General features: G+C 42.7%; 1 protein-coding gene across 3 annotated transcripts in view; it reads right to left on the bottom strand.

Moving 5' to 3' along the window:
• Window positions 1–26,947, bottom strand: part of NDST2 (N-deacetylase and N-sulfotransferase 2) — a 223,481-nt gene that overhangs the window by 84,133 nt on the left and 112,401 nt on the right. For 2 of the 3 annotated variants that reach the window (XM_040320436.1, XM_040320438.1), the window contains exons 1-2: window positions 10,204–10,216; window positions 2,653–4,020 (exon numbers count right to left, since the gene is read on the bottom strand). In XM_040320436.1, the coding sequence (XP_040176370.1) occupies window positions 2,653–3,645 (993 nt within the window). In that variant the 5' untranslated portion in view covers window positions 3,646–4,020; window positions 10,204–10,216. Of the gene's footprint in view, window positions 1–2,652; window positions 4,021–10,203; window positions 10,217–26,947 lie in introns of those variants that run through there. The other variant, XM_040320437.1, reaches the window with a different exon arrangement.

The following is a 26,947-nucleotide window of genomic DNA, read 5'->3' as shown; positions in this document are numbered from 1 at the left end:
GGTGAGACTTCACGGCCAAAGCCTGGTTCTGCTTGCGGCTGTAACCTTTGTTTGTAAATTGTAAAATCTCAATAAACATATCTTTAAAAAAAAAAAAATCAGAAGTGAAAAGGAAAAAAAAAAAAAAAAAGTTAGGGATATACATTTATATTACTCTAAAAATACCCAGCAAGTGTCGGACTGTAAAATTCAGAAGATACCTGGGCTCCGGAAGGAATGTTTTAGTGAGGGATGCAGACGACTATATATTTACAATACATACAAGCTCAAAGCTGAACTGCAAACTCCCTTGGAACTTAAATGAAGGGTATTTCACAGACAACAGTCTCTGATATAAGGTGCTTACAATCCAGCATACAAAAGCATAAGACCTATGAAATCTTGCAACTGGATAATGCCAAATAAAGAGATTATTATAATAGGATTGCAGTCACATGGTTTGGGAGTTCAGGATGTGCACCATTTTATATGAGAGAAGGTAGGTAATTAGGCTTCTGTAGTCAGGAGATTAGCGGCCAGTTAAAGGGGGTGCACGGGACGACATCGCTGTCTTTTTTTTCTTTCATTCCAGAACAACGTCTCAGTAAAAAGGTGGAGTTAAAAATGGAAGGACACAGCATCTAGTGATGTCATTAAAAGAACAGCTCTAGAGAGATAGAGATAGAGATAGATATATATAGATAGAGAGATATATATATCCCACAAGCATCACAATTATTATATTCTAGGTACAAGTTGTATTTCATTTTGTACAGTGATTGCTGTGGTCTTCTGGATACCGTGCCAAGCAGATGCCTTCCTGTATACTGTAGTAAACATCAGGAGTTTTCTCAAATGGCATGGCTGTCATTAAGAGAATACCTTATTTTATTTATTTTTTTCCAACCATTTGAGCTCTAGAAGATTTTACCCCTTCATGACCAGGCCATTTTATTGCCATTTAGCACTGCGCTTCTTTAACTGGTACTTTTGCGGTCATGCAACGCTGTACCCAAACAAAATGTATACCGTAAGGCGGCTGGGCACATAAGATGACCCCCTAATATTCAGTTTAAAACAGTGGTTTTTGCTCTACTCACTGTATAAAGACGACCCCCTTGTGTGGCAATACCGTTCAAAAACAAAGAAGCCGCAGCCCACCAGATGCTCTGTAAAGCTGTATGCAATTCAGTATATGCGTTGCTCAGCCAACCCCGGCAGGCGATGCACTCTGTTAATGACTACACAGCCTGCTCGGATTGGAGTAACCACCTCTGCCAATCCTAGCAGGCTACATAATGAATAAATAACTGAAAAAGTTTACATAAGCAGCATAGGTAAAAATAAAATCGTCAATGTTGATTGAGAAGTGAATCTCCGCTTTGAAAAAAATTTTTTGGGCAATTCCACAGTAAAGACCAAGCACATTCAAATGGCCATCCAGTAATTTGAGCAAATAATTTCCCTATGCTGCACTGAAGCTTCCTGCTGAGCAACCCAGAGCCCAATTGTTACAAATTAAATGCAGGCTCCATGCACGCTCAAAGCACTGGACGGCCCCACTAACAAGGCCAAACGCCAACTTGGATGTTGAAATTCTTAATGTATAACTTCCTACATTTTGGGGCATCCAGGGTGCTTTAAGGGAAAGTTAAAACCCAACTCCAGGAAACTTGGACAATCCCTTGCAGTGGGGCCCAAGGTTGGGCCCGATTCACACCTATGCATTTTTAGTGCTTTTTGCATTTTGCAGATTTTCACTACAGAACGTGTTCCATAGGAAACCATGTTAAATGGACTGTAGTGCAAATCTAAAAAATGCAAAAAGCACTAAAAAACTTCATTGGTGTGAATCCAGCCTAAGGGTTAATTGCTCATTTAGGTCTTGGAGACTTGTTAAAGTAGATTTACCGAGCTGCAAGACAAGTCCCTAAATAATTTTCTCCCCTAGGCTCCAGCAGTATAAAGTACTGGTGTTGTTTAAAGCAGCGTTTCCCCAACTCCAGTCCTCAAGGCCCCCCAACAGGTAATGTTTTCAAGATTTTGCTCAGATGAAACTGTGGTAGTTACTAAGGCAGTGAAACCGATCAAATCACCTGTGCAAAATTTTAGAAAGTCTGATAACATGACCTGTTGGGGCACCTTGAGGACTGGAGTTGAGAAACACTAAAGCGATGCAGGGTCCATAGGCCTTGCACTGAAAGTAATGTAACCAAGGTAAAAAGTACACCGCTGGAGTGTGGGAGAGCGCCATCTGCCAGGAGAGTGGAGGATCAGGTAAGCCAAGGTGTTTAATTGACCAACCGCCTACCTACAAGCTAAAATTGTGGCCACTTGTGTTTATACAGATTGTCGCTGCAGTCCCTTTGTGTTGCAAATTGTGTAAATTATATCATGTTTGACAGGCAACTGAATGTTCGAATGTGAACAGGGACTTTTAACAAGCATGGAATTTGGTCTGCTGAGCGTTTAGAAGCTTCAAGCCACAAAATGTTCAGGTGTGAAAAGGATAATTATATGGCTACCTTTTGATGCCTGCATTGAACCTGAAACTGTTGGAGGACCAAGCAGAGGGCTAATGGAGGATAATACCTTTTGATCATTATATGACAAACCAGCAGATCTCCAAAGAAACAATTTTTTATTATAAAAAAAATTTAGTGCACCACTTACCTCTACGTCAGAAACCTTCATGCGTGTTCCTTCTTTACCAACAAATATATCATCAATGTCCACCAAAACATATCGGTCAAGAGTGAGGCAGAGACGCTTGCCAGTTAAGTAAGCAATAGCATCAACAAAAATAAGTTTATGGAGCCAAAAATTAAGATTGTTGCCAAATAGTACACGTTGAATGCCGTCGTGAAGACCCAAGTCCTGTACAACGGTGGCATGAAGTGCTTTGTGTGTAGCAAGGTGAGGAATCGATTCAGCAGACTTGGTGCTAGCCAGCAGTACAGGTTCATACGTGCTATGGTTAGACTGGAACACTGTCCAGTCATCTCCAGGAAGAGGACCTTGCTCCACCTCATTAGCTCTAGTAACATACAGAAGTGGAGCATTGGGGTTAATGTGGTAGTCTCTCAATCCCAAATTGGAATGTAGGAAGAGTGGGAAACCTTTCAGTTGTGCACTTAACAAGCTGTTCTCATTCGCTTTGAAGAACCCAATGATGCCAACACCATATTCCACACAATATTTGTCCAGAAGCTCCCGGTTCCAAGCATCTAAATTTACATATTTCAAAATATTCTCATAGATGATCAGAGCATAACGGCCCCGATCTTTATCGGTCAAAGTTGGCATATCTCCTTTCCCTGGAGCAATTTCCGTCCTGTACCTAAATCTGCCAGATTCCAAGATGGCAACAATCTCCTGTCCAAGTTGGGAGTATATGCTCTCAACAAATACAAGCACCACGGGTTCGGTACGGGAGGTGTCCACAGATTTGGCTATCCGCCAGCTAGCTTGGGGCTGAACCACAATTCTCTGCTGGCTGCTGCAGTCACTGAAAGGTAGAGGGGGAGGCTCCTTAATTTTAGGGCTGTTGGTGACATAGTAGGCCAAGAAGCACATAGAGGCTAAGCTGAATGCAATCAACAGTAGGATCAAGCGGTGCAGTTCCAGCTGTCGCATGTGACGAACCAGTTTCCATAGATGAATCATGGTGAGGTCAAAACACCCCACCTGCTTCCAGCATTCACCTAAATTTCTTTAGCACTGTCCTCTGGCTGTGCAATGCCAATGTGTGGAGTCCCTCAGGAGAGCAGCAGCAACAGCACAGTAAAAGGCAGTAAAAGCAGGACGCAAAGAGGTGAAATCGCCTCCAGCCTGCCATTTATGTCAGGTTACCATGGCCTCCAATTCCCATTGCTTCTTTGCACTCCGATCTGGGCTCCTTAACAGATCGCCACCGCAGAATTACATCCCAATCGCTTCTCACATCTCTCTTCCTCCTCTGCTGCCAAGGAGCTGCTTCTGAAGAATAACTCCCTCCCCAAGTCTAATCCAGACGTTTAATCTTCGCCGTTAGGCTGTATCCTAGAATTGGACAAAACAAAACATTGTCAAAAAAAAGACTGCTTAAACAGGAGAATTAGAACAGTTCATGCTTAAAAAGGAGAATAAAAACAGTGCATTAACTGTTACATTACTATATAATATGTAAATGCAAGACAGCAGAATATTCACAGCCTCTGTCCCATTACCCTTCTGTAGTAGCAGTAATATTAATATTTGCCTATAACTGAGTAAACTTAACGTAAGAACAAGGATCTTTCACCTCAGATAACGGACCTTTAAAAAACACAAAACACGTCTTTTTCTAGCCAAAGGAAAATATAGCACATTTTCCATTAGCTTATATATTAAAGTATACAGCATAAGTGTAAAGCTCAGGGTTATATTTATTATGGGTACAATACTAAATTACTAAATGCCTAAAAACCACACAAAAAATACCTAATATGTGTCTAATTAAAGCACACCTGTCACATGATAAAAGGCAAAGTATTTATGCATTTGAACAGCAAACAAGTAGCCTGAACGAATATATATCCTGAATAGCTCAGGAGGAGCCAGCCGCTGCACTAACTATGCGATGTTAGAACAAAATAGCTCAGCGGGGGCGGCAGACTTTTTCTCAGTATGTCCCACCAGCTTCTGTCTGGCTGCCGTACACACAGGCCGGATGTCGGACAGTTTCTAGTGAACCGGCTGACATTAGGCCCATGTGTACGGCCCTTTAGACCCCTTTCACATGTGGCAGATTCCACTCTGATCACCAGGGGGTCCACTCACAGATGCCCCGCTAATCGCAGAAAAGTGTGCACATCCACGCCTGCTCTTTTTCTGCGGATTGGAGACAGACAGAGCCCACTCTGCACTCCGATCTGTCTAAATGGAAGAACAGATTCCCTACCCCCCCCCCCCAGATCAGACCCAGAGGTAGACGGGTGTAAACAGACCCATGTCACTTTACACCTGTCTATTCATAGGGATGGCATAGGCTTGCCTGAAAAGTGGACCCATGTGAAAAGGTGCCTTGCAACGGCATTTACACCTAAATGTTCTTAGCTCAGTGCCCAAAAAAGGGTGCAGGAGAGACTTTGGGGTGTTTTTTTGCACTTAGGGCAGCCCATTTAAGTGAACTGGCTTCCCTATACTGTAGAGCAACAAGAAAAAACCATGATGAGCGGCCTACATCTTATATTTGGAGAGCCTGTCATGTTCCTAAAATATTACTGCATAACTGGAGTTGGGGCTGCATTTTTTTTTTTACTCCAGGATCGTTTCCCCTAGGACTCACATTATGCGGTTTTCAGAAATGCATAATTAATGTGCAATTCACCAAACCCTGCATAGCCCTGTCCATGAGACATTAGAAAGGAAACAATCAGTACTACTCAAACACAAAATTGCAGCTATAAATACAGTATGTACAAATAGACCCCCAATGTGATTTCATGAGCACTAGTGCTTTGACCATGTGGAGTCTTCTCTTTGCTTCCCCAACCAATTCAAAAGCTAGAAAAAAAAAGATCACATATCAGCATTGGTATTTAGGGACTGGCCAGTTATTAACCTAAAGTTGGTTAATATTTCTATCGCACATATTCCTGGCAAATATGGTCAAAATAGTGGGTGCTGCAGCGATTACCAGTTGGGTCCTGGAAACATCAATCAAGTGTACATATTCGCCAGTAGGGCTGCAACTAACCATTATTTTCATAATTAGTTGGCCGATTGTTTCGATTAATAACCTTAGAAGAAAAAAAATAAATGCTTTTCTGCAGCTTCTCCATTGAAGTATATTGAACCAAAATAAATAAATAAATAAATAAATAAATAAATAAATAATTGCACCGGTTTGCATAAAAAGAGATGTGAACCTGTCCCATAGGAAACCATGTGAATGAACTGTAGTATGTTTCTGCAAAAAGCACCAGGTGTGACCCAGGCCTGAGATGTTTAGTAACATAACAGGGTTAAAAAAACTAAAATTAGTACAAAAAGAGCAAATAATCGCTACTGTATTGGGTTCATTTTTTACTCTGGAACAGTGAAAGTAATATTTACAGTAGCGATTTGTCTATAAAGGGCTAATTTTGTTTTTAACCCCATTATGTTACTGGCCAATTAATCGATTATGAAAATAGTAATCGATTCATTTCATAATAGATTAGTTGTCGATCGATTAGTTGTTTCGGCCCTATTCGATAGCACACTATGGATCGACAACTTCCGTCCAAAAGGTTTCTTTAATGAAAGAGATCACATCACAAAGGAAAGTGCAACGTTTTGGTGCCGCGAAGGGGCCCTTCGTCATGCCTCGCAAAGGAGCCCTACACGGCTCCGAAACATTGCACTTTCCTTTGTGATGTGATCTTTCATTAAAGAAACCATTGGACGCATTTCACATTTGGGGAGGGGAGGTGGGTGGATTTCTCAGCCCCATGCAAGCAGCAAGTCATGACTTATAGCCTTTTCTTTCCACTGGGAAGAGGAAAGAAGGGAAGTTTGGGGCAGCTGCCATTAAAGTGAACTTTGTTGCTTTGATATGCTTGGGCAAATCAAAACATTCACAATAACGTCACTACCACCAAATTTTTTAAAACAGCACGTCGTGTACATTTAGCGTGCACACAATGCCCAAGATCACTGCATCATTAGACAGTGCAGATCACAGGCAAAACGCACCTTGTGATCCCTGTGATGGCCAATCAAAGCAAATCACAAAAGTAAGCATTGATCTGTTTAGACTTGAGAGCCAACCCCTTTTCCTCACAAAGGAAGCTGAACAATGAGTATTTATTAATAAGTAGGAAGGAATAAATTTAAAAGCAGACCTTCATTTACCCCCCCCCCCCCCCCCGCAGCCTTCTGGGACACGTCGCATGTTTCAGAAGGCTGCGAGTCCATTCACAAAGTGCAGCTCGCACATGCGCAGTGGGAAGCTAGCTGTAAGGCGTCACTGCCAGCTTCCCACAGTAAATATGGCGGTTAGGGGGACTCAAAGATTTGTGAAGAACCAGCCTGAGGACAGCTCTGGATAGGTAGGTTTTAATAAAAGTCAGCAGCTACAGTATTCGCCGCTGCTGACTTTTTTTCTTTATTAGGTGAAGATACTCTAAATAAAAAAATAAAAAATCTTACAAATTATGTAAAATCTTAAACACTTTTACCCTCTTTATCTCCGCTGCGTGTGAGCTGTGCATCTCATCTCCATCACTACATGTATATTACATTATTGATTGATTTAGAAAGTAAGTGAACACTTTTTCTAAAAATTTCAATTATAAATATTTTTTTAAACCCATACAACATGGTATTTCCATGCAATAAGTGCTAAGAAGTAAACATGGTAAAAAAGCATGTTTGTGCGGTCCAAACTAAGGCCCCATACACACGATTAAATGGTCTTCAGATTTACCAAAACCACGTAGTGCAAGGGGCTGCCTGATTGCATACATTTTGAAACTCTTAAGGTTTGACCTCATTTTATATGATTTTGGTAAATCTGAAGACAAAAATCAGCAGAAAATCTAACAGTGTGCATGAGGCTTAAGACTTGTTTTACTACAGATGCCTTGCATTTCCTTACATGCCCTATAGACCTTGAGGTCTACATTTTACCTTGGACAGAAACAAACTATTTCCTGAAAGAAGCATAGCGTGAAGTCAATTGGATTCATATGGCCATGGAATCACAGAGCAAATGCTCAACATCTGGCTAAAAGTTGCATTAACACTGCACATGATGGAACATTCAGATGAAAAAAAATAAAGCGTTGCACTTTCCAGCCAAAATTTGACTTCCATCTGCTTAGGGAAATATGTGTTCAGCAGAATTGTTGGAATGAATTTCCCACACGGATCATGGAATGGTGATGTCAGCACTTGCAGGCAATCACCCGCTTTGCACAGTTCTGGGAGATGTTTCAATGTGGTGGTGTTTGTGGTGGGAGCACGGGATGGTTTCCCTCCAGAGAAACCTCTACAACACAGTAGTGATTGGAAGTTCAGATCTTTTATGCGAATCGGATCATTTCCAACTGCTCATTGAAATTAAACGATTCATGAATCGATTCTGCGACTCGTTTGCCGAGTCTGCAGACAAGCAAGTGAATCTAAGCTTTGGGTCAGACTCAACCTTATTAAATTATCTGAATCAGAATAATCTGATTCACAGAAGGTTGGCAGGTCCTTGTTTTTTTTTTTTACCAAAAACATCCCCACCGCCCCAGATATCTGCATTCGAATAAACGTGCGCAGGGCATGCATGTTTACATTAACGATGATTGCTAAACACACCAAGTGTCGCAACAAATGTCAGAGTAAGGGCAACAATTCTAGAAATATAATGCATGGTGAATTCTAAATGGATGTCCTGTACAGGCCTTTAAATCGTCACCTATAGAGTATTTAACCCTTTCCATCTTTTGATCAGTATGATCAATCGGATCAGAGTTCTGTGTGATAACCATTACAAAGTGTCCCATATTGGTTTCTTTACTGTTTAATAAAAAATAAAAAAATAAAAAAAAACACCACATGCAGTCCAGTGCCTTTTTATTTTCTGCATCAAATACACATGGAAAGTAGGTGATATGTTTTTTAATGGCATAGTTCACACTAGTGCTTGCAGTTCCCGTCTGCTCCAGGAAAAAAAAAGTAGAATATGCTGCATTCTTGTTGCACTGGACTGTACTGGAACACTTTAAAACACCTTAAAAAAATGCACCTAAAGCCACTGGAACACACGTCCTTGAAGGTTAAGAAAGAAGAGGGGGGAAATGCACAGGACTGCATCAAAAACGCACTGGAACGTGTCAGTAGTGCACATGCAGAAAAGGATCTGGAACCTGCTCGCCTATTGAGTCCATAGTGAACTGTTTCAAATGGATTTGATAGATTCGAAAGAACAATTAGTTATTGAATAGGACATCACTACAACACAGAGAGGGCCATAGAAACACCATTCTATGTAATAATGTGAGCTGATCGAGTACACGGTCACATACACAACCTACATACAAATGATCTCACAATGTAAGGGATTGTAGAATACAAGAGTCTTGGGCTGCTAGGGACAGAAATGAAAACGCTGTCTGGCAGTTATTCCGACATAGGTAAAGTGCCAAAAAATAATATGACCCAGTGGCCATCAAATATGCTTTCCCAATTGCGACATATCATTGTACAATTACCCGGCAATGGCGCACTCACCGTGGAAAACCTCCAACTGCATCTTGATATTTGGCAAAGTTATTTTTCAGGCACTTCTCAGCTTATTTTTGATAATTTTCTCAGATTAGTTCTCAGAATACAATGTGATGTTTTTATTTTTCTGTTTTTTTAGAATGCAACATCTATACACGATTATATCCTATACTGTATTCTTTTTTATACAGACTCTTATTTACTATCCGCGCCATCTATGCATAACCATCCGTGATCACATTACAGTTGATCTTTTTTTTTATTGTTATATGTTAGAAACTCTTTGTACCCTTTAGAGCCCATTCACACAGGGGCGACACGACTTCCAGCACGACTTTGGGAGGCAACTTGGACACGACTTGAGTATGAATCATCAGGCAACTCACAAGGCAACTTCAAGTCGCCTCCAGGACAGTACAAGGCAACTTCAAGTCGCCTCCAGGACAGGAGGCTTTCCAGTGGCCAATCAAACAATCAGCTCTGTGGGAGGGAGGGGTTTGCCTGAGAAATGTATGTTATCTTCCTGTATTGTTGCTTCAGTTAAGACAGTGATCCGACTTCTGAGGCAACTTCCACTGAAATCAATGGGTACAAGTTGCCTACAAGTTGCCTAGAAGTCAGGTTAAAGTAGTACAGGAACCTTTTCTGAAGTCGGAGCGACTTCAGTAGTATACATTAAAACGGCTCCATTCACTTCCATTAATTTTCTCGACTGCGCGACTTGGGGGAACTTGGGGCGACTTGAAGTCGGATCCCAGGTCGCCCCAGTGTGAACCGGCTCTAACCCACAGAGCTCATTGTTATTGCCCTGAACTGAGGAAGTGGCAACTTAATCTATTCTTTTTCTTGAACACCTTGCACCGGGTGCATCTGCCGATCGGACACCCGAGGGGCCTTTTTTTGCAAACTCCCTTTGCATGTAACCAAAGCCACCATTGATCCAGGAATTGGCCCCATTTAACTAGTTATAGTCAATCAGCCAGTTATACAGGTATATCGAACCTTAAAAGATGTGGTAAAAGTCCAGCTTAGTCCAACCTATGTACATCAGAGACACATTCATGCCCAACAAAGGCACCATGTAAACATTTTTGCTTAAGTTACTACTCGGCTTTATAGACGGTAACCTGGAAACCACATCAATGATTCAGCAAGCTAGATTTTGGAGACAAAACTGTGGCCTTTTGATTTAATCCCGCCCTTGGGGCATTCTTCCCACAATTGTCAGCAACAGTGGGGCAGAGCCACCGCTAATGGTACACTGCGCCCCCCCCCCCCCATGATGGGCCACTGCCCCTCCCCCGCTGCCACCAATGATGGGGCACCGTCCTCCCCTCCCACCAATGACTGGGGCATCCCCCCCCCACTGCCACCAATGATGGGGCACCGTTCTCTCCCCTCACTGCCACCAATGACGGGGTACTGAGACAGAATATGTGGAAAAAATTCTTCCAAGGGCCCAGCCAAACATTAAAAACTGGGCACAGTTTCTACTATTTTCCCACTCCATCCGTAACAAATGAAACCATTTTAAAAAGAAGTCAAGCTTTATTAAACAGATCTTTTGTTGTGCAAAAAAACAAACCATAGCAGTACAAGAGCCAAACACCGTACATTAGCGCCAACAATACTGACAAATTTTAACAGAGCTGTTGCGATAACGAATGACCTCTGTGTTATATCAATGGCAGGATAGAAAATCACATCAAATGAAGTCAAATACAGAAGAGATGCGACAGGGACAGCCACCTATTGCACACCATCCAGCATTCTATTTTGAAGAAAGCCGATCAATGCACACAAAAATTCTGCACAGCTCAACCAAAGACAAAAGCAATCCAACATGGAGATTGATTTTTTTGAATTACATTGTTAAGCATTTAAAAAAAAATATTGCATGATATATGGCATGTTTCTTTAGAAGCAATACGTGTTTTTGATGCCTTCTGGATCAATTAATTCTGCTAATCTTTGTTTACAGCGATAGAAAAAAATATCTGTATGGAGAGATGGGGGATTGCTTTTTTACAATTAAATGCTTTCAGAAGCTAGACTTGGCAAGTTACAATTAAGACTTGCGTTGCCCACGCAGAGCGCAGGCAGTGCACCTGAAAAATATCAGCCACAAAAGCTCTCTCAAACTGAGCTAATGCATTTCAGGCTTGACATGTTAAACAGATTTATAGCCAAGGTAACTCACAAAATGATCAGGCTCAACAATCAGGCATTATGCCATCACTACTGGCAAGACTGTCTCTCAATAAATGTTTTACTAAACAGGCACATCTGCCATGTTGCTATGATTTGGTGGTTTGCAGAGGGAAAGCGGGGGAATACTGGTCAAGTTTCAGTTTAAAAGGATAAGTTTGCCTTTAAAAAAATAAATGCACATTTTTTTGCAGGTGAAAAAAGGTGTGTAATTTTTTTTTCTTCTAAGGAGCCTGCAGAGCAGATTGCAGGTGCAATGTCCAGCTCCTGCAGACTCTCAGGATAGCGGTCTGCCTGTACCTCTGATATGGGCAGGCAGTTACTAGAGAGCAGGAAGATCAATGAACTACAAGAGAGCTCATCAGTGCCCTCGCAGTTCATCAAGAGCTACAAGTCGTCAGCCGCAATAGCTGATGGTACTTGTAGACTATTTGCCAGAAACTGAATGAATGAATGAATGAATGAATGACAGCCGTGTGGGAGGACCCCCCGCACAGCTGCTTTCAAATTGTGACAGCGGGTGTGGGAAGAGGATCCCCCGCCCGCTGTCAAGGGGAGGGGGTGTATGCTGAATATGTTCAGTAAGGGGAACTTGGCCTTTAATGCATTAAAAAAAAACATGAAAAATGTAAAAATGTAATAATGTCACTTGCAGAGATGTAACAATATGGGCAAATAAATGTGCTTTACTCTTTAGTGTTTGTTTCATCACTTAAAAGTGGTGGTTAACCCAATGTAATTTTTCATAATCCTGTTTTTTACTGTAATGGCACCCTGTGACTGTGCTTTATGAAAATAATGCTGGATATACCTTGTTTACAGAGCGCCCATCTGTGCTCATTGACCAGCCGCTTCTCTCCTCCATCTGCCCAACAGATGTCAGCAGGGGATCCTCGGCCCCGCCCACTGCATTAGTCCGGGGGGAGGAGGAGAGAAGTGGTCGCGACCGCTGCATCTCTCGAGCGGAGAGTTGAGAGAAGCAGCGGGTCAATGAGCACAGCAATTTGAACCGTTCCATTGTCAGTAGGGTTGTCCCGATACCACTTTTTTAGGACCGAGTACAAGTACCGATACTTTTTTTCAAGTAGTCGCCGATACCGAATACCGATACTTTTTTTAAATGTGTCCCCAAATGCAGCCATGTCCCCCCCATATGCAGCCATGTCCCCCCCATATGCAGCCATGTCCCCCCCATATGCAGCCATGTCCCTCTAGCCATGTCCCTCACATATGCAGCCATGTCCCTCTAGCCATGTCCCTCACATATGCAGCAATGTCCCTTTAGCCATGTCCCTCACATATGCAGCCATGTCCCTCACATATGCAGCCATGTCCCTCACATATGCAGCCATGTCCCTCACATATGCAGCCATGTCCCTCTAGCCATGTCACTCACATATGCAGCAATGTCCCTCTAGCCATGTCCCTCACATATGCAGCCATGTCCCTCTAGCCATGTCCCTCACATATGCAGCAATGTCCCTCTAGCCATGTCCCTCACATATGCAGCAATGTCCCTCTAGCCATGTCCCTCACATATGCAGCAATGTCCCTCTAGCCATGTCCCTCACATATGCAGCCATGTCCCTCTAGCCATGTCCCTCACATATGCAGCCATGTCCCTCACATATGCAGCCATGTCCCTCACATATGCAGCAATGTCCCTCTAGCCACGTCCCTCACATATGCAGCAATGTCCCTCTAGCCATGTCCCTCGATGCAGCGGCGGGGGGGGAAAGGGGGGGGAAAGTATTCTATATAGGTATCGGGGGTATTTGCGCGAGTACGAGTACTCCCGCAAATACTCGGTATCGATACCGATACTGGTATCGGTATCTGGACAACCCTAATTGTCAGCAATAGAGCCAGAGACGTCATCAGCTCACCATGGGGTTTACAAAATTGGGTTCAACGCTTTATTCAATGATTAACATCATTACAGAAAAAAAGCAAGGCTTGGTAGCCATGCAATACTTCTTAATCAGGCATGTCACATTGTCAACAATAGAGTGTTACTTGTCATGCGATTTGGACCTCTTAAATCACATGTTTGCCTTTAGACGATCCCTGAAAATCCATCTAGCCTGCCTTCATCTGACAACTATAATTTTCTCAATAAGATCCTCCCCCACAGTTATTACCTTTTTGTATCACTTGACTCTCCCTCCAAGATTGTAAGCGCCAACAAGCAGGGCCCTCCGATTCCTCCTGTATTGAAACTGTACTGTCTGCCCTCACTGGGGAAAAGCACTGCGCAAACTGTTGTCACTATATAAATCCTGTATAATAACTCGTCGCACCAGAGTGCACGGGGCTCACATGACTGGATTATAAAGTGAATATTCACTTTCACACACTTGTCTGTGAACATTCTCATTTCCTTTAGCAAATCCGCCTTTTGGAGTACACAGGAAGATACACTGTAGTTGCCATTATATTAAATTACACCTGCTAAACAGGGAGGGAATATTATATATAATTTATTCATACACAGTGCTGTATTGTGCGGCATTACTGTACACTGCAGTATGGTGGCCCACATAGTTTGTGTCCCCCTTTGATCACTGTGCTGCCTTGTGCTACATTACTGTGAACTGCAGTGTGGTGGGCTACATATCATTGTGTACCACCTCTGTTTTCCCAGTGCATAGACCCAACAGTCCTTTCTAGCTAGCTGTTGGGTCTTTTCTTTTTATTCCATGTTTTCTCAGCTTTGATAGATATTAGGGTGGGACCCCCAACAGGGCTGAAAAAAAATAAAGAGAAAAAAAAAAAAAAAAGAAGAAAAAAAAAAAAAAAAACACTGACACGGTCAAACACGCCCCCCCCCTCCTTAAAAAAAAAAAAAAGAAAGCATTATAAATAAAAAAATTAAAATAAAAAAAATATTGTAAAAAATTAAAAACAAATTGTTAAAAATAAAAAAATTAAACTGACACGTGCTGCTGTCACGTGAGATAAAAAAAAAAAAGTATCGGCACCGGCACTTGTCCTGGGTCTTAAAAAAGTGGCACTGGGACAACCCTAATAGATATATATAAAAAAAAAAATGGGGTTTTAAGTTTTATTTTGAGGAGGGCATATATTTTAATATAATTGTGTTGGAGACTCTTCTATCTGGGTCAGCAGCGTGAACCTGTTCCTGACAAAGGCATAGCTGCTCTGTGTTTGCAATTTAGTGCACCAAAATAGTAAAGAAGAACTCCAGCCTTTTTCCCCCAAAATTGATGCCTTGTGCATGTAAATGATTCACACGCCCACTGTCAGTTTGTGTGCAATTACCTTCTTTAGCTGTATACAGCAGGTTTCTGTGTCTGTGATGTCACTCCTCCTCCTGGCTGTATTTCAAAGTCCTCTGACTTCTTGTTTCCTTCCATTTTCAGTCCTCCTACTACATGTCCCATGATCCTTTAAGCCTCTGTAGCTTCAGGGCAGGTTTTAAGTCACTTGTACCCGTTCTGGGAGTTGGTGTGGGGGGTCCTAGGGTTTCAGTGATGATTGACGTGCGGATAAGGCGCGTCATGCGTTCCAAAAATAGCCGGACTGGGACTCGGCTATATACGGCGCCTGCGCAGTCAGCTCTACACAGCTCCTAGTCTGTGCGCAGGCGCCGTATAGAGCAGAGTCCCAGTCCGGCTATTTTCGGAACACGTGACGCGCCTTATCCGCACGTCATTTATCTACGCCTCTTCATAGGAACGCTTATTCCCCGCGGGAGTGAGAAAAGAAAAAGAACTATAAAATGGTAAGTACAGCGAAAAAAATAAAAATAGCAGCATACTGTAGCTGTCGGAAGTATGCTGCATGTAATGGTATATAGAAGTTTTTTTAGGGTGAACCTCCGCGTTAAGGATGTATTCCATCCCACCCAACAGTGGTGAGGAAAGCTGCATCAGAAAGACTACAAAAGGGGAGTGTTATAGACTCTAGCTGCTGCAGGAAGTGGCCGTGGAAGGGACAGAGTCTATCCGCAGGAGATACAGAGTGTCACATGACACAAAGCCACAACTAAATCCGGAAAATCAGGGGATCTGCAGACAACAGAGCAACTTGGTACAGAGTATAATCTTTTCTGGGATTATTCATTCTAGTGAAAAGAAAGTTGGAGTCCAGCTTTAAGCACACCAAAGATCCACATCCTCAATTCCCCTATTGTCGTAGCTGCTTATACATTTAGTCAAATCCCTGTATTCATCGTGTCTGGAAAGCCTAAAAGGGAGAGGACATGTTCTTCATTAAATTTTTAGGGGGTGAGAGGTGCTGCATCCGCAGGACAAGCGGTGGACTGGCTGCACCTTTGAGCGGCGGGGCATACCAGCTTTTTCTATCTGGCACTGGCCATACCAAAGCATACGAAGGTCTTGGAGCAGCCATCAAACCTTCCTCACCCTCCTCCAATGTGCAGAGCAGCACATTGTCACCAGCAACTGAAAATGCACTCTTTGCTCATCCATACTTTAAACGTCATCTCCTCAACATGTTTAAAGCTATGATAGGAACAGCCTACAGTACAGTGAACAGCATGGGTCCATTCAGAGGCTCATCATGAGCTTTGTAATGAATGCATATCAACTGAGATAGTGGCACAGCATGTGCATGTAAAAATGATTGAGAAAAGGGAGAAGGGGCTGCTGTAATACGTTTAGTTTATCCAGACCGCCTACATACTGAATATTTTTGTATTACCGTTTGCATCTTTGAAAGTTGGGAATGCTACCACTGAATCACAAACCCAAGATGATCTCTGTACTAATAAAATAAATAAAATAATAAAACACCACACCACACACAAAATCTAAAATTAAAAAAACGACAACTTCATATTGCCAAAAATAAACCAACTTTTAGGCTGGGTTTACACTAGTGCAAATTGGATGTGGTTTCTCCGAATCCAAATCGCATGTCAGGAGATTGTGACTGGCTCTCTATGGCACAAGTGTCAAACAAGGCCTGCAGGCCGAATCCGGCCCTCCAGGCCATTTTGCGTGGCACTCGCACCTCTCCTGCAGCTGCAGGAGAACTCCAGTCCTACTCCAGACCCTTACATTCTTTCATGCAATGCATCCAGCTTATTCCCAGCAGCATAAGGAAAGGGGGTGCGCTGTGATGTAAGCATGAGTAGGGGAACTCAACTGATGGTGGGGTGGCTCTTGACATCCAATGTAAAGGGGGGGATGCGCTGGACATCTAATCTTACAGATACAACCGGCCCTTTTGAGGGCAATCATAATGCTGATGCGGCCCACAATGAAATTTAGTTTTGACACCCCTGCTCTATGGAGTTTGTTCACACATCTCCGAAGCAGCGATGGTGCGAACTGCACAGGTGTCCTGTGTGTCGTCTGGTCCGTTTCAGGTCTGAATTCAGCCCAAAATTTGGACTGAAATCAGAACTGAACCGGTGAATGGAGACGCTCCGGTCCTCAGTGTGAACCCAGCCTATGTTTAGAACGGCTGTCATTTAAATTTGACTTGAATATTCAGCTGAATATGCAGTAGTTAGCTAGACCCAGAGACATAAAATCGTGGATCACACAACTAACCTATCGGGCCTAAAGCTGGCCATAAACTTTAGAAAGCAGTTACATTCCACCCCCCTCTGTCATCCAATGCATGACCCCTCAGAGGCAGAATCAGCTGAGAACATTCTCTCTACACAGCACCAAATCAGTGCCAGGGGTGGTTTTCTTCTCCCCATCCTCCATAGGTGGAATGCATGCCTGGCCAATCTTCATTCTTTTGGAAATGTTTATCACCGGTAAAATATTCTAAAAGTTGGCATATGTTTGCCAGCCATTACTAAAATGCTTTGCTCTTTAAATGAGAATATTTAATGTACTGGGGTGGAAAGAAAAAAAAAAAAATGATTTTTTTTTTTTTTTTTACTTGCAAGCAAAAACCTGTTTCCTGGAGTACAATACAGGGCGCAGACTCTATAGTTTTAAAGGTAAGATATTTTTACCTTGATGCATTTCCTGCATCAAGGTAAAAAAAAAAAAAACACACACACACACACACGTCACGTCTCTCGATTCAGTGCTGTGCCCATGTGCAGCAATGATGCTCTCTCCCTTTTCTCAAAGGGCACAGACCGCATTAGTAGCCAGCTGGCAATCAAATGCTTTGGAGGAGAAGGTGGGGGGGAGCCCAAGCTCCATTGTGCGCATCCATGGACATACACAGCCCAGCTCAGGAGCGCATACCCACAGCACACAGCTTACTACAGGGGGCGAGAAGAGGAAGAGCGGAGAACGCCGATGGGACCCCAGAAAAGGTTAGGGACCGCTCTGTGCAAAGGTATTGGAGAGCAGGTAGTTATAACAGTTTTTTTTTTTTATAAGAAATTTAGGGGAGGGGCCTTTGCCTTGCTAAACCCCCGAAAAACCGGTTATACTGGCAAGTAAAAAAATCCTGCTTTTCTACTCATACAGTACAGAACAGGCTATTTAATCATTAAGACTGGGGCATCCAAAAGCAGTTACGCTAAAGGGGAGGAGCAAATAAACGGACAACAAACCCAAAAAAAGAAAAATTGGTCAGAAAAGCAAAGCGGCTTGTGGCACCTTACACTTGCATCAAAGGAATCCTGAACATTCACCTGGTAGAATTTAAAGTGCAAGCTCACCTTTTCACAAAAATGAAAAAGAGAAAGGAAAAAAAAAAAAAAGGTACCCCTTCACCCTTACACTCCACTCTTGTCCCCGCTTCACTTACCTCCATGGGTGATTAGATGTCGCTACCAGCAGAGGTCTCCCCCTTCTTTCCTTAGGTTTTCCAGAACAGATCAGAGCAATCTTTGGAGGATCTTTAGGAGGAAAGCAACTTGTGCAACACTAGGAAATGCTCCTTACAGGGTGGATTATTAAGAGATGGAAAGAGAGAGAAGCCTCCAAAGAAGAAAGTATGCTAATCCCAGCATACAAGAGAAGAGATCCATCACTAGGAAACACTGAGGCCAGCATTAAGTGAGAAGTGTTATATGGGGGGGGGGGGGGGGGCGCGTCCCTGTAGTCTTCTTTACCTGCCAGCGTCTGATCAATTGAAAGTAGCTGCATATACAATATAACCAAGTTGTAATGATTTAGAGCCTGTGTTATACTACACAACTAGGAAATCACTAAGATTTTTTTTTTTTTTATAAATCACCAAAACCATCTGGCCACTTGTGAGAAGTATGTGTTTTTTTTTAATTCATGCTTGCCTAGGTGGATGCTGCATCCAGGGCTGTGGAGTTGGTAGATAAATGTTCCGACTCCTCAGTTTTATGTACTTCCGACTCCCCGACTCCTCTGTATTAATATGCGAATGTATTTTATACATTCCTTGAGGGAAAGAAACGCAACCTACCACAGGACTACTGGCTGGGAAGCCAACAGTCTACTGTATTGCACAGTTTAAGCAAAAGACAAACACAATGAAAACAATCAAGTGGCTGGATAGTAGCAGCAGGCATAAACATCAGGAACAGGATCTTTACCAGTTCAAAAATACAAACCACATTATTTGGTTGTTTTAGAACAAAAACAAAGCTTATCTATATGAACCAAAAACAAAATCTGCAAAACCTAGAAATGGTTTATATTAATCTTGAAATGTAGTTCTAGGCTTAGCAAATGCAAATCAATTCAATGTAGAGTTCTAAGGAAGAGAATTGCCTCTGCCAGATCCTCTTTCATAGAGGCTCTTAAGTCAGACTTTATTATTTTTAGGGCTGAAAATAATCTTTCGACACTGACTTGGGTGGGTGGCATTGCAGTAACTATTCTGGCCACGTCACTAATGATCTCTGGATAAACAAGGATGGCTTCTTCAACAGTAAGTTTTGATGAGCGATCATACTTTTCAACTTTTTAGTGCTTTATAAATCTCCTGTTGGAATTTTTTTTTGGACACTTACTGGTTCTCTAACATGTGTTCCCTGTAAAAGCAGAACACAGCACTATGGAAAGTATAAGTATTGCCGCTCCTAATTGTGCGTTGCGTGCCATATAGTGAAGCACATGAAAAGCATGCTTCTTCACGGTCACTTAACGTGTTCGTTTTGCGGTTACGTGAGGCACTGCATGCATTGGTCTTTATTCTTACAGTAGAGAAGTCATTAATTGGGACATTTAAACTTGCTTTTTTTTTTTTAATTCCAATCTAAATTTAGTAGGAGTCGGAGTCGGTGCATTGTTTGCCGACTCCAGGTACCCAAAATTTCCCCCGACTCCACAGCCCTGGCTGCATCTGTCCCCCGGCGTCTCTACACTGAAAACCGAGCGATCAAACACCGCCGACCTCTCGATTCTCACAGCTTTGTGAGCAGAGAGCTGCTGACTGTCAGTCACAGCTCTCTGCTGGAGCAGCCAGCTCAGCGGCCCACCGAGAGGTTGAGACAGGTGTCAGTCCAGGGATCTAGGGGCATCCCAACTTCATGGTCGTGACGATGCCGAGCCTAGACTCCGACGTCAAGAGAACTTCAGCCCGCTCTCCACTAAAAACGGGGGACGGGAGTGCAAAACGAACTGCAATCCTGTGATACATAGGACAAATACAGCCAAACGAGCTGGCATGTCTGGTACAATACTGGCACAGCCTGGGGCTGCAGGAACTGAAGGGTTATGAGAGTACACATTCAAGACCTTCATCTAGGCAATAGATGGGTTCTCGCACATCATGCTAAAACTTGCGAAAAGTAAATCCTTTCAGGCAGTGTTCCCTGAAACTCTACTTTGGGCGAAGAGATCCTGCCTCTCGTAAGGAGGTTGATATTCTTCCAGGCCTCCACCTATTGGCAGCACAGCAGTAAAGAACCAAGTCTAAGAACCCTATGCAGAGGACTAACCCCTCAAGTACCACAGTGAGTATAACAAAGATGGACCCCCCCCCCCCCCGGTGTCACATTTGGCACCTTTCATGGGGAGGGGGGTGCAGATACCTATATAATACAGCTATTTGTACCCACTTCCGGGAATAAATAGCCGTAGATTCTGCGGGTATCTTCGCCACTCCCCATCCCCCGCTGTCTTCTGGGAGACACGCGACTTGCGCATGCGCAGTAGGGAACCAACAAGTGAAGCCTTAAGGCTTCACTTCCTGATTCCCTTACCGAAGATGGATGCTACAGCACCGAGGGACGGGTTGTCCTTGGGTGCCGACATTGCGGCTGCCCTGGACAGGCAAGTGTTTTTATTTTAAAAGTCAGCAGCTGCAGTATTTGTAGCTGCTGACTTTATATACATAGCTCTTCTTAAAGCGGAGGTCCGCCAATTTCGTTTATTTTTCAAACAGAACTTTCAAAGACAAGATTATTTAAATTATGCTCATATGTAGTTTAAAAAAAAAAAAAACTACCACATTTCCTTTAATGTATTTAAAAGACATGTTGTATACAAACCAAAGTACATAATTATAAAAACAGACAGAGAACATCAAAGTAAATACACAAGTACAGCAGTTAACATGGGGCATCTGTACAGTAACGCCAACACCGCACGCTACTGTGAATAATTCAAAGTGCCCAAAAACCACACCATCACACAGAAACTATGTCAGCGACAACAGAAGGGATTGCTCTACTCCATAATCATTCCACAATGTTCTTTTAACTCTGGAAGCTCCAGGGAAATCAAAGCCAAATTGCATAGGAACCGATTTCTAGTATTTCCAGTATGTAAACTAATCTTACTGAACGCCAAATACTAATAAAACAAATAAATACTGCAATCAGGCATAGTTAGGCAGATACCACTAAAGTCCTACTTCTAGGATTCCACACCCAACTGAAAATTACTGGCACCCTCAACTGAATCCAAGAAGTTTGTACCCAGCAACTCTACCCATAACTCCTTTACGGAGACCACATTACCGTAAGATATTTGCCAATGTAATCAGATTGCTTCCCATCATAAAACTACAAAGTTACAGAAAGAAACCAACATTTTATAGTTGCCCAGGTAACAATGTGAGATGTAATGCCGAGGCTGGTACGTTCAAATAAGGCTCTTTCAGACAGGTGGTAATTCTTACCCCCCCTCTAAAAAGCAATCCACCCTGAATCGCTGTCCAGAGGACAGTATAGCCAAGGCTTTGGTAAACACCAATTTGCAGGACCGTGCTGCAACTATGAGCCAAACGTTTGACTTGCGGTGCGGCACCATTGTCCACAAAGGGCCGGGTTGACAGGCAGCATTAAAATTGCTGCAGCCCAGTATGTGTACACCCGTCAGGCTGTAATGTTAGAATTCCGAGGGGCACAAAGCCATGGCTCAGCCGCCTGTTTTTTACCACCTCCTGGTCGCCAGTGTCAGAGTCCATAGAGCTGCTAGAGAACCAGGTGAGTAGAATAGCCACAGCTCTTCCTGAACCGTCATTCACATGTCCTACGTGTTTATATTTCTTTGCCCTTTGTAACAAAGTAAGCTTTTATGCTTTCAATAAATTTATTTAAAAAGGCAACTGTACGGATAGAAAATGGACGATGCCATTCATACATTTTTTGAAAAGTCTAGTTGCTGACGCCATTTTGGCCCAGTGGCTACAATACTTTTTATGGCAACTTGCACTCCTGATTGCACAGTTCTAGCTCTCACCCACAGGGGGCGTGACAGATCGCTGCATTAACACATAGCACAGCAGCGCTTCTCTGCAGTATGCCGTATGCATAGTGTCATATGATTTCATGCAAAAAGTTTATTTAGTTGATTTTAGTTTAATTGGGATATAAGGAATTACGACGTCCAGTTCTGAAACATGGAAAAGCAACGTCCTCTGGCTGCAGCTAAATATTCTTCTATGCAATGTTTGCAAGAGTTTTGTTGACCCATTCCTTTAAGAAGGAGGAGGTAAGCAATGGTTGCTTCATTGTTTCCCTCATGACGGTTTTCCTTCAAGCCCTCGTTCCCATTGGAGTGATTTGACATGCGATTTGACAGACCAAATCGCATGCAAAGTTGCAGCCTATTGCCAGCAATTGCACCGTTCCAATAGATTTGCCGAAGATGTTCATACGCTACTTTTGGTGATGTGGGTGTGACATCTGTGCATGAGGCCGCACACAAAATGCGGCTTCAAAATTGTGTGATTTCAGATGAAGTTGCACCATTTCAAAGCCATGTTCAATGTGAACGAGGGCTAAAAGCATTTACAAGGTGTATAGGGGCTCGTCAAAGACATACCAAACTCAGGCCCCCACCCTTTATTATCATTTAGAGTCAACCTATTGTGCAAAAGGAAAAGCAAAAAAATAGTGATACTAAAAACAATGTACAGGTGACGTTTTATAAGGAAGCCTTAAATGCTTGCTGGAAACTATAAAAGCCAAGTGAAAGTTCAGGGGCTGAGCCACTTTAGTTGAATACTTTAAATAGAGAACATTCCATCAGAACAAGGTTAAAAAGAAAAAAACAAGAGAAAAAAAAACACACACACACACACACACACACACACACACACAAAAAACAGCCAGCCAGTGCCGTCCTCCTAAAAACCTACTTTTTAAGCCATTTATCATATTTATACATCATCTTCCAATGGGTGTCAAGTGACAAGATGCCAACACTTACTTTTACAGGTTAAAGGAACACTAAAGGTTCGTTTTTTATCAATTGATTGCTGTAACCAAGAGCATTTAGATATCACTTACCTCGTTTTTCCTTTTGACCTCCAAAATACAGTAATCCAGGTTTGAAAATGCCATTTCCTGTCTCTCCTCTTCTTGCTTTCCACCAGCATCTGAGCCGCTTTGCATGGTGGAAAGCGAAATGTGCTCACCCCCTCCCTATGACTACAGCCCTGCGTGAAGATGCTCTCTTATCCCTCACAGGCATGGAGGCCAAGTCTAATGGGAACTGTAGTTCTCATTAGGCCGTGATGTAGCAAGAATGAATGCGCACTGCAAACCAGGAAGTCAGTGAGAATAATGATTCAGGAGTGCTGGAGGTGAATAAAACAGTTCGATTTCAACAGGTATCAAACTAGTTATAATGCAAAACATTACTTTTTACTTTATCAGCTACTGTCAGACTTTAATTTAGGAGGAAAATATTTTTGTCTTTACAACCCCTTTAAATATTAACACCTGGGAGCCAAGCCTGTAAAAGCAACTTTCTCCTGGATCAGCACAAAAACACATACATATAAAAGTAAGAGGAAATAAACATATTTGCCTTCAAGCTGTGGATTATGCATTGTACATAGCAGCCAAGCCTGGAATATATGTAAACTCTTACTGATCCAACATCTAGGTTGTTTAGGCACAATAGTCAGTTGTTTTAAATACAATACTCCTTTTTATCCTTTTTTCCTTTGTTGTATTTCAGTGCAGTTGATCTCCTGCAGCCACTGTATGACCACTTTCTATCCAGTGGCCCCATCTACTCGAGGGATGGCTGCATGATATTCCTCAGAGTGACAACCGTGGACCATCGCTGTATAATGTGTTGAAACATCCATTTCTAGCCCGTAGGAGACGATTATGTGAGAGTCACAAAGCAGAAGCAAGGAGCGTGGTCAAGTTATCAAGGGAAGTGGATCAGAGGCACTGATCAGAAAAACACACAACAGGGGAAGCAGTAGGTGGTGGATCTAAAGAAAGTGCACCACACCAAAACATGTAAAGGTTGCAGCACACCATAGCAAATTGAAAACTTTAGTGGTATACACTTGTCTTACAGTGAAATATGGGGCCAACCGTGGCAAAGCAATAAATGCCCTGATATCAGCAGTGTCAATGGAAGGGAAAAAAAAAGGTCTCTGCCTAAGTGGTGCCACTGGAAGAAAATAATGGATCTGCACCAATACCATTGAGTGGAAAAATGCCAATGCATCAGTGTCAGTGGGTTTGGGGGGGGGGGGGGTGCCATTTTGTCCGATTTCAGTCTGTGGACAATTGCCTTGCCATCTGTCAGTGGACTGAAGGAGGGACCAGGGAGCGCTGGGCTGGAGGGCTTTGTATGATGCATTGAATTAAAGGGCTGTGTTGCTCTAGAGAAAAAAGAGGGGCGGCTATGGTGCTCTTTGGGGGCTTTACGGGGTTGCTCAGTTTAGACCTCCTGAACAGGGCACCCATCAAGTTCTTCCTGCCTCCCCACAGTCCATACTTACTGCCTAGCAGACCTTCATACAGAGGAGATTGGTTCTTAGTAGGTGCTCCTCTCCCTGTTTTCTTGTGCCCAGATTAGGCTGCCAGTGGAAGGAGAAGAGCGTAGAATCCTCAATCCAGCAGCTAGTCTGATCTCTACTTTAAAAATCTCTACTTTGCCTGACAGGAGTGATACTTCGGTCATGACAATCCAGATAACTGAGCCCAGTGGCAGAAAATGAAAAGTTGGCATCTACAGGAAACAGGCTGTGAGTTCCCAGAGGATGGTGAAATGAGAAGCCTTTGCCACCTTACAGGGTCCATTTGACCTAACAAAAAACAAACAAAAACGATATATATATATATATATCCCCCTTCTGGTGAACTGAAGCCTGATATGGGGACATAATAACTATGTCCCGTTAGAAGTGAAAGGCAGAAATGACCTTAGTTAAGAATGAAGTCATGGACCTCAACACTATGGTTGCCTCTATGCAAAAACAGTTCCTTGCATGATAAGGCCCATCTGTACAGACTTCCATCCCGCAGAGGTGATTGTCACAATAACAAACAAAAAACCTCATGGATGAGAGTGAAGGGAGTTAAATCTTTGGTGGGTTTAAACATCAGTGTCAAAGAAGAACCACAGAGTCACAGGGGAATAGATGGGGTGACCCTGAATGCAAAGGACTTCGGTTAAGGAAAGCCGATGGTCTTTGAAACTTGAATAGAAAGGTGCAGAAACCTGAAAGACGCTGGTCTAGACCCAGTTGCAGGAAGTAGATTATTACATTTCCATGATGAAACTCCCAGGGTGGATGCCCAGAGACTCACACCAAGTATGCCTTCCATGACAGAGGATTGACCTTTAAAAGGCAATCGCAAAGGAGGATGGCAAATTGATCCTTGGGACAGAAGACCCTGACCATCTGGAAGAGCATCTGCAAGTAATCCTACCAGGCTGCTGTTCCACATCTACCTGGGCCAGTCTAGAGCAATGAGGATGACCAGAGCAGATAAGGAAGCAGTTTTTGTGGAGGAAAGCTTTTTGCAGCAACAGAGAGATGCTTTAACACTGAATAGTGGGAAAGAAATTGTGTACGACACTCCATCTAATAGAGGACATCAGCTCTCATGCCCCATGTACACACGATCGGAATTTCCGACCGTGTGTATGCCCCATCAAAGTAATTCCATTGGAAATTCCGATGAATTGCATCAGAGTTTAGCTAGAGAACATGTTCTCTTTTACTCCGATGGAATTCGATGTGATTTTGGTCGAACAAAGGTCCGATCGTGTGTACGGGGCTTTAGACAGCGGTAACCCCTAAATCTAGGTAGTGCCTGATGTTCTACTAGAGTCTTCAGGGACAGAGCAATCACTAAGGCAGTTCCAGCAGCTTGGAACCTAAAATGCATTCTACAGCCAGCTTTAACAGAACAAAGTCTGAAAAGCACAGTACATGGAACTTGGTGCCTGAATGTCACTTCAAGGATATCCCTGCAGCATCTAGAGTGGCATTCGAAAAGCCAGGCTGCGGACGACCAAGCTAAATAGCTGCGATTGGAGACAAAGCTTCAGCAGTGATGCAGAAAATAACCTTTTTGTTTGCCATTGTCCAGTCCTGTAGGTGGGAGTACAAGCAAAACGTTAAATATTTCCAGAGCCCCTCAATGTAGGAGAAAGAAAAGTAAATCGTTTATTGGGTTAGTTAGAGCATGAGTACTACTAAAAATCTCTACCAACATGGCCGCATACAAGAAAGGCAATGTCCTATCTTAAAACCTCAACAAGTAAAGAAGGCTTTAGTGAAATGTATGTCCAATGTGGGGAAATAATGAGGCATAAGAATGGAAGCAGTTCTAATCAGAAGATATATATTGATGTACAATTTTAAACACAAAAGCTACCCAAGCCTTTTAAGATTTGAGGAACAGACTTTTAGCCCTGGAAAAGCTCTCAACTTGCAAAAGACCGGAATATTTTCAGTTTTCAGGGAAAACACTAAATTCCTTCAAAAAGGAACTAAAAAGAAACCTAGAAATCAGCCGACTTCCTCTTCTCAAGGGTCCAAATGACTGAATTAAAATGTTAATCCTTTCTGGCTTCAGAACATACCACAGAAAGAATATTTTCATCTGGGGTCCAGCAAGGAGGTACTGTCCAGAAATTCAGTTTTATGTCATGAGATTACCACTCTAAGCACACAAACCTCTCTGTAATGAATTATTTTGTCCAAACCAGTGGTAGCAATCTCCAGTGCCAAAAAGCAAGCAGGTCACTTCATACACAGAATAAAGAACACTTATTAAAAGTTTCAGAGAGCGCCGTTACTGCGTATTTTATACCCCAATAACACTGTATGGAATACGTGAATAAGCTTTTTCTCAAACTGCAAATCCATGTTGATAAGCACCTTATTTTATACTATATAGGAAAGACATTCATACAATTTTGTAACTGGGCACACAAGT

The sequence above is a fragment of the Rana temporaria genome, chromosome 8, assembly GCF_905171775.1.
Source record: "Rana temporaria chromosome 8, aRanTem1.1, whole genome shotgun sequence".
NCBI lineage: Eukaryota > Metazoa > Chordata > Amphibia > Anura > Ranidae > Rana > Rana temporaria.
The sequence above is the reverse complement of the archived record's forward strand: the minus strand, read 5'-3'. Positions and strand labels throughout refer to the sequence as shown.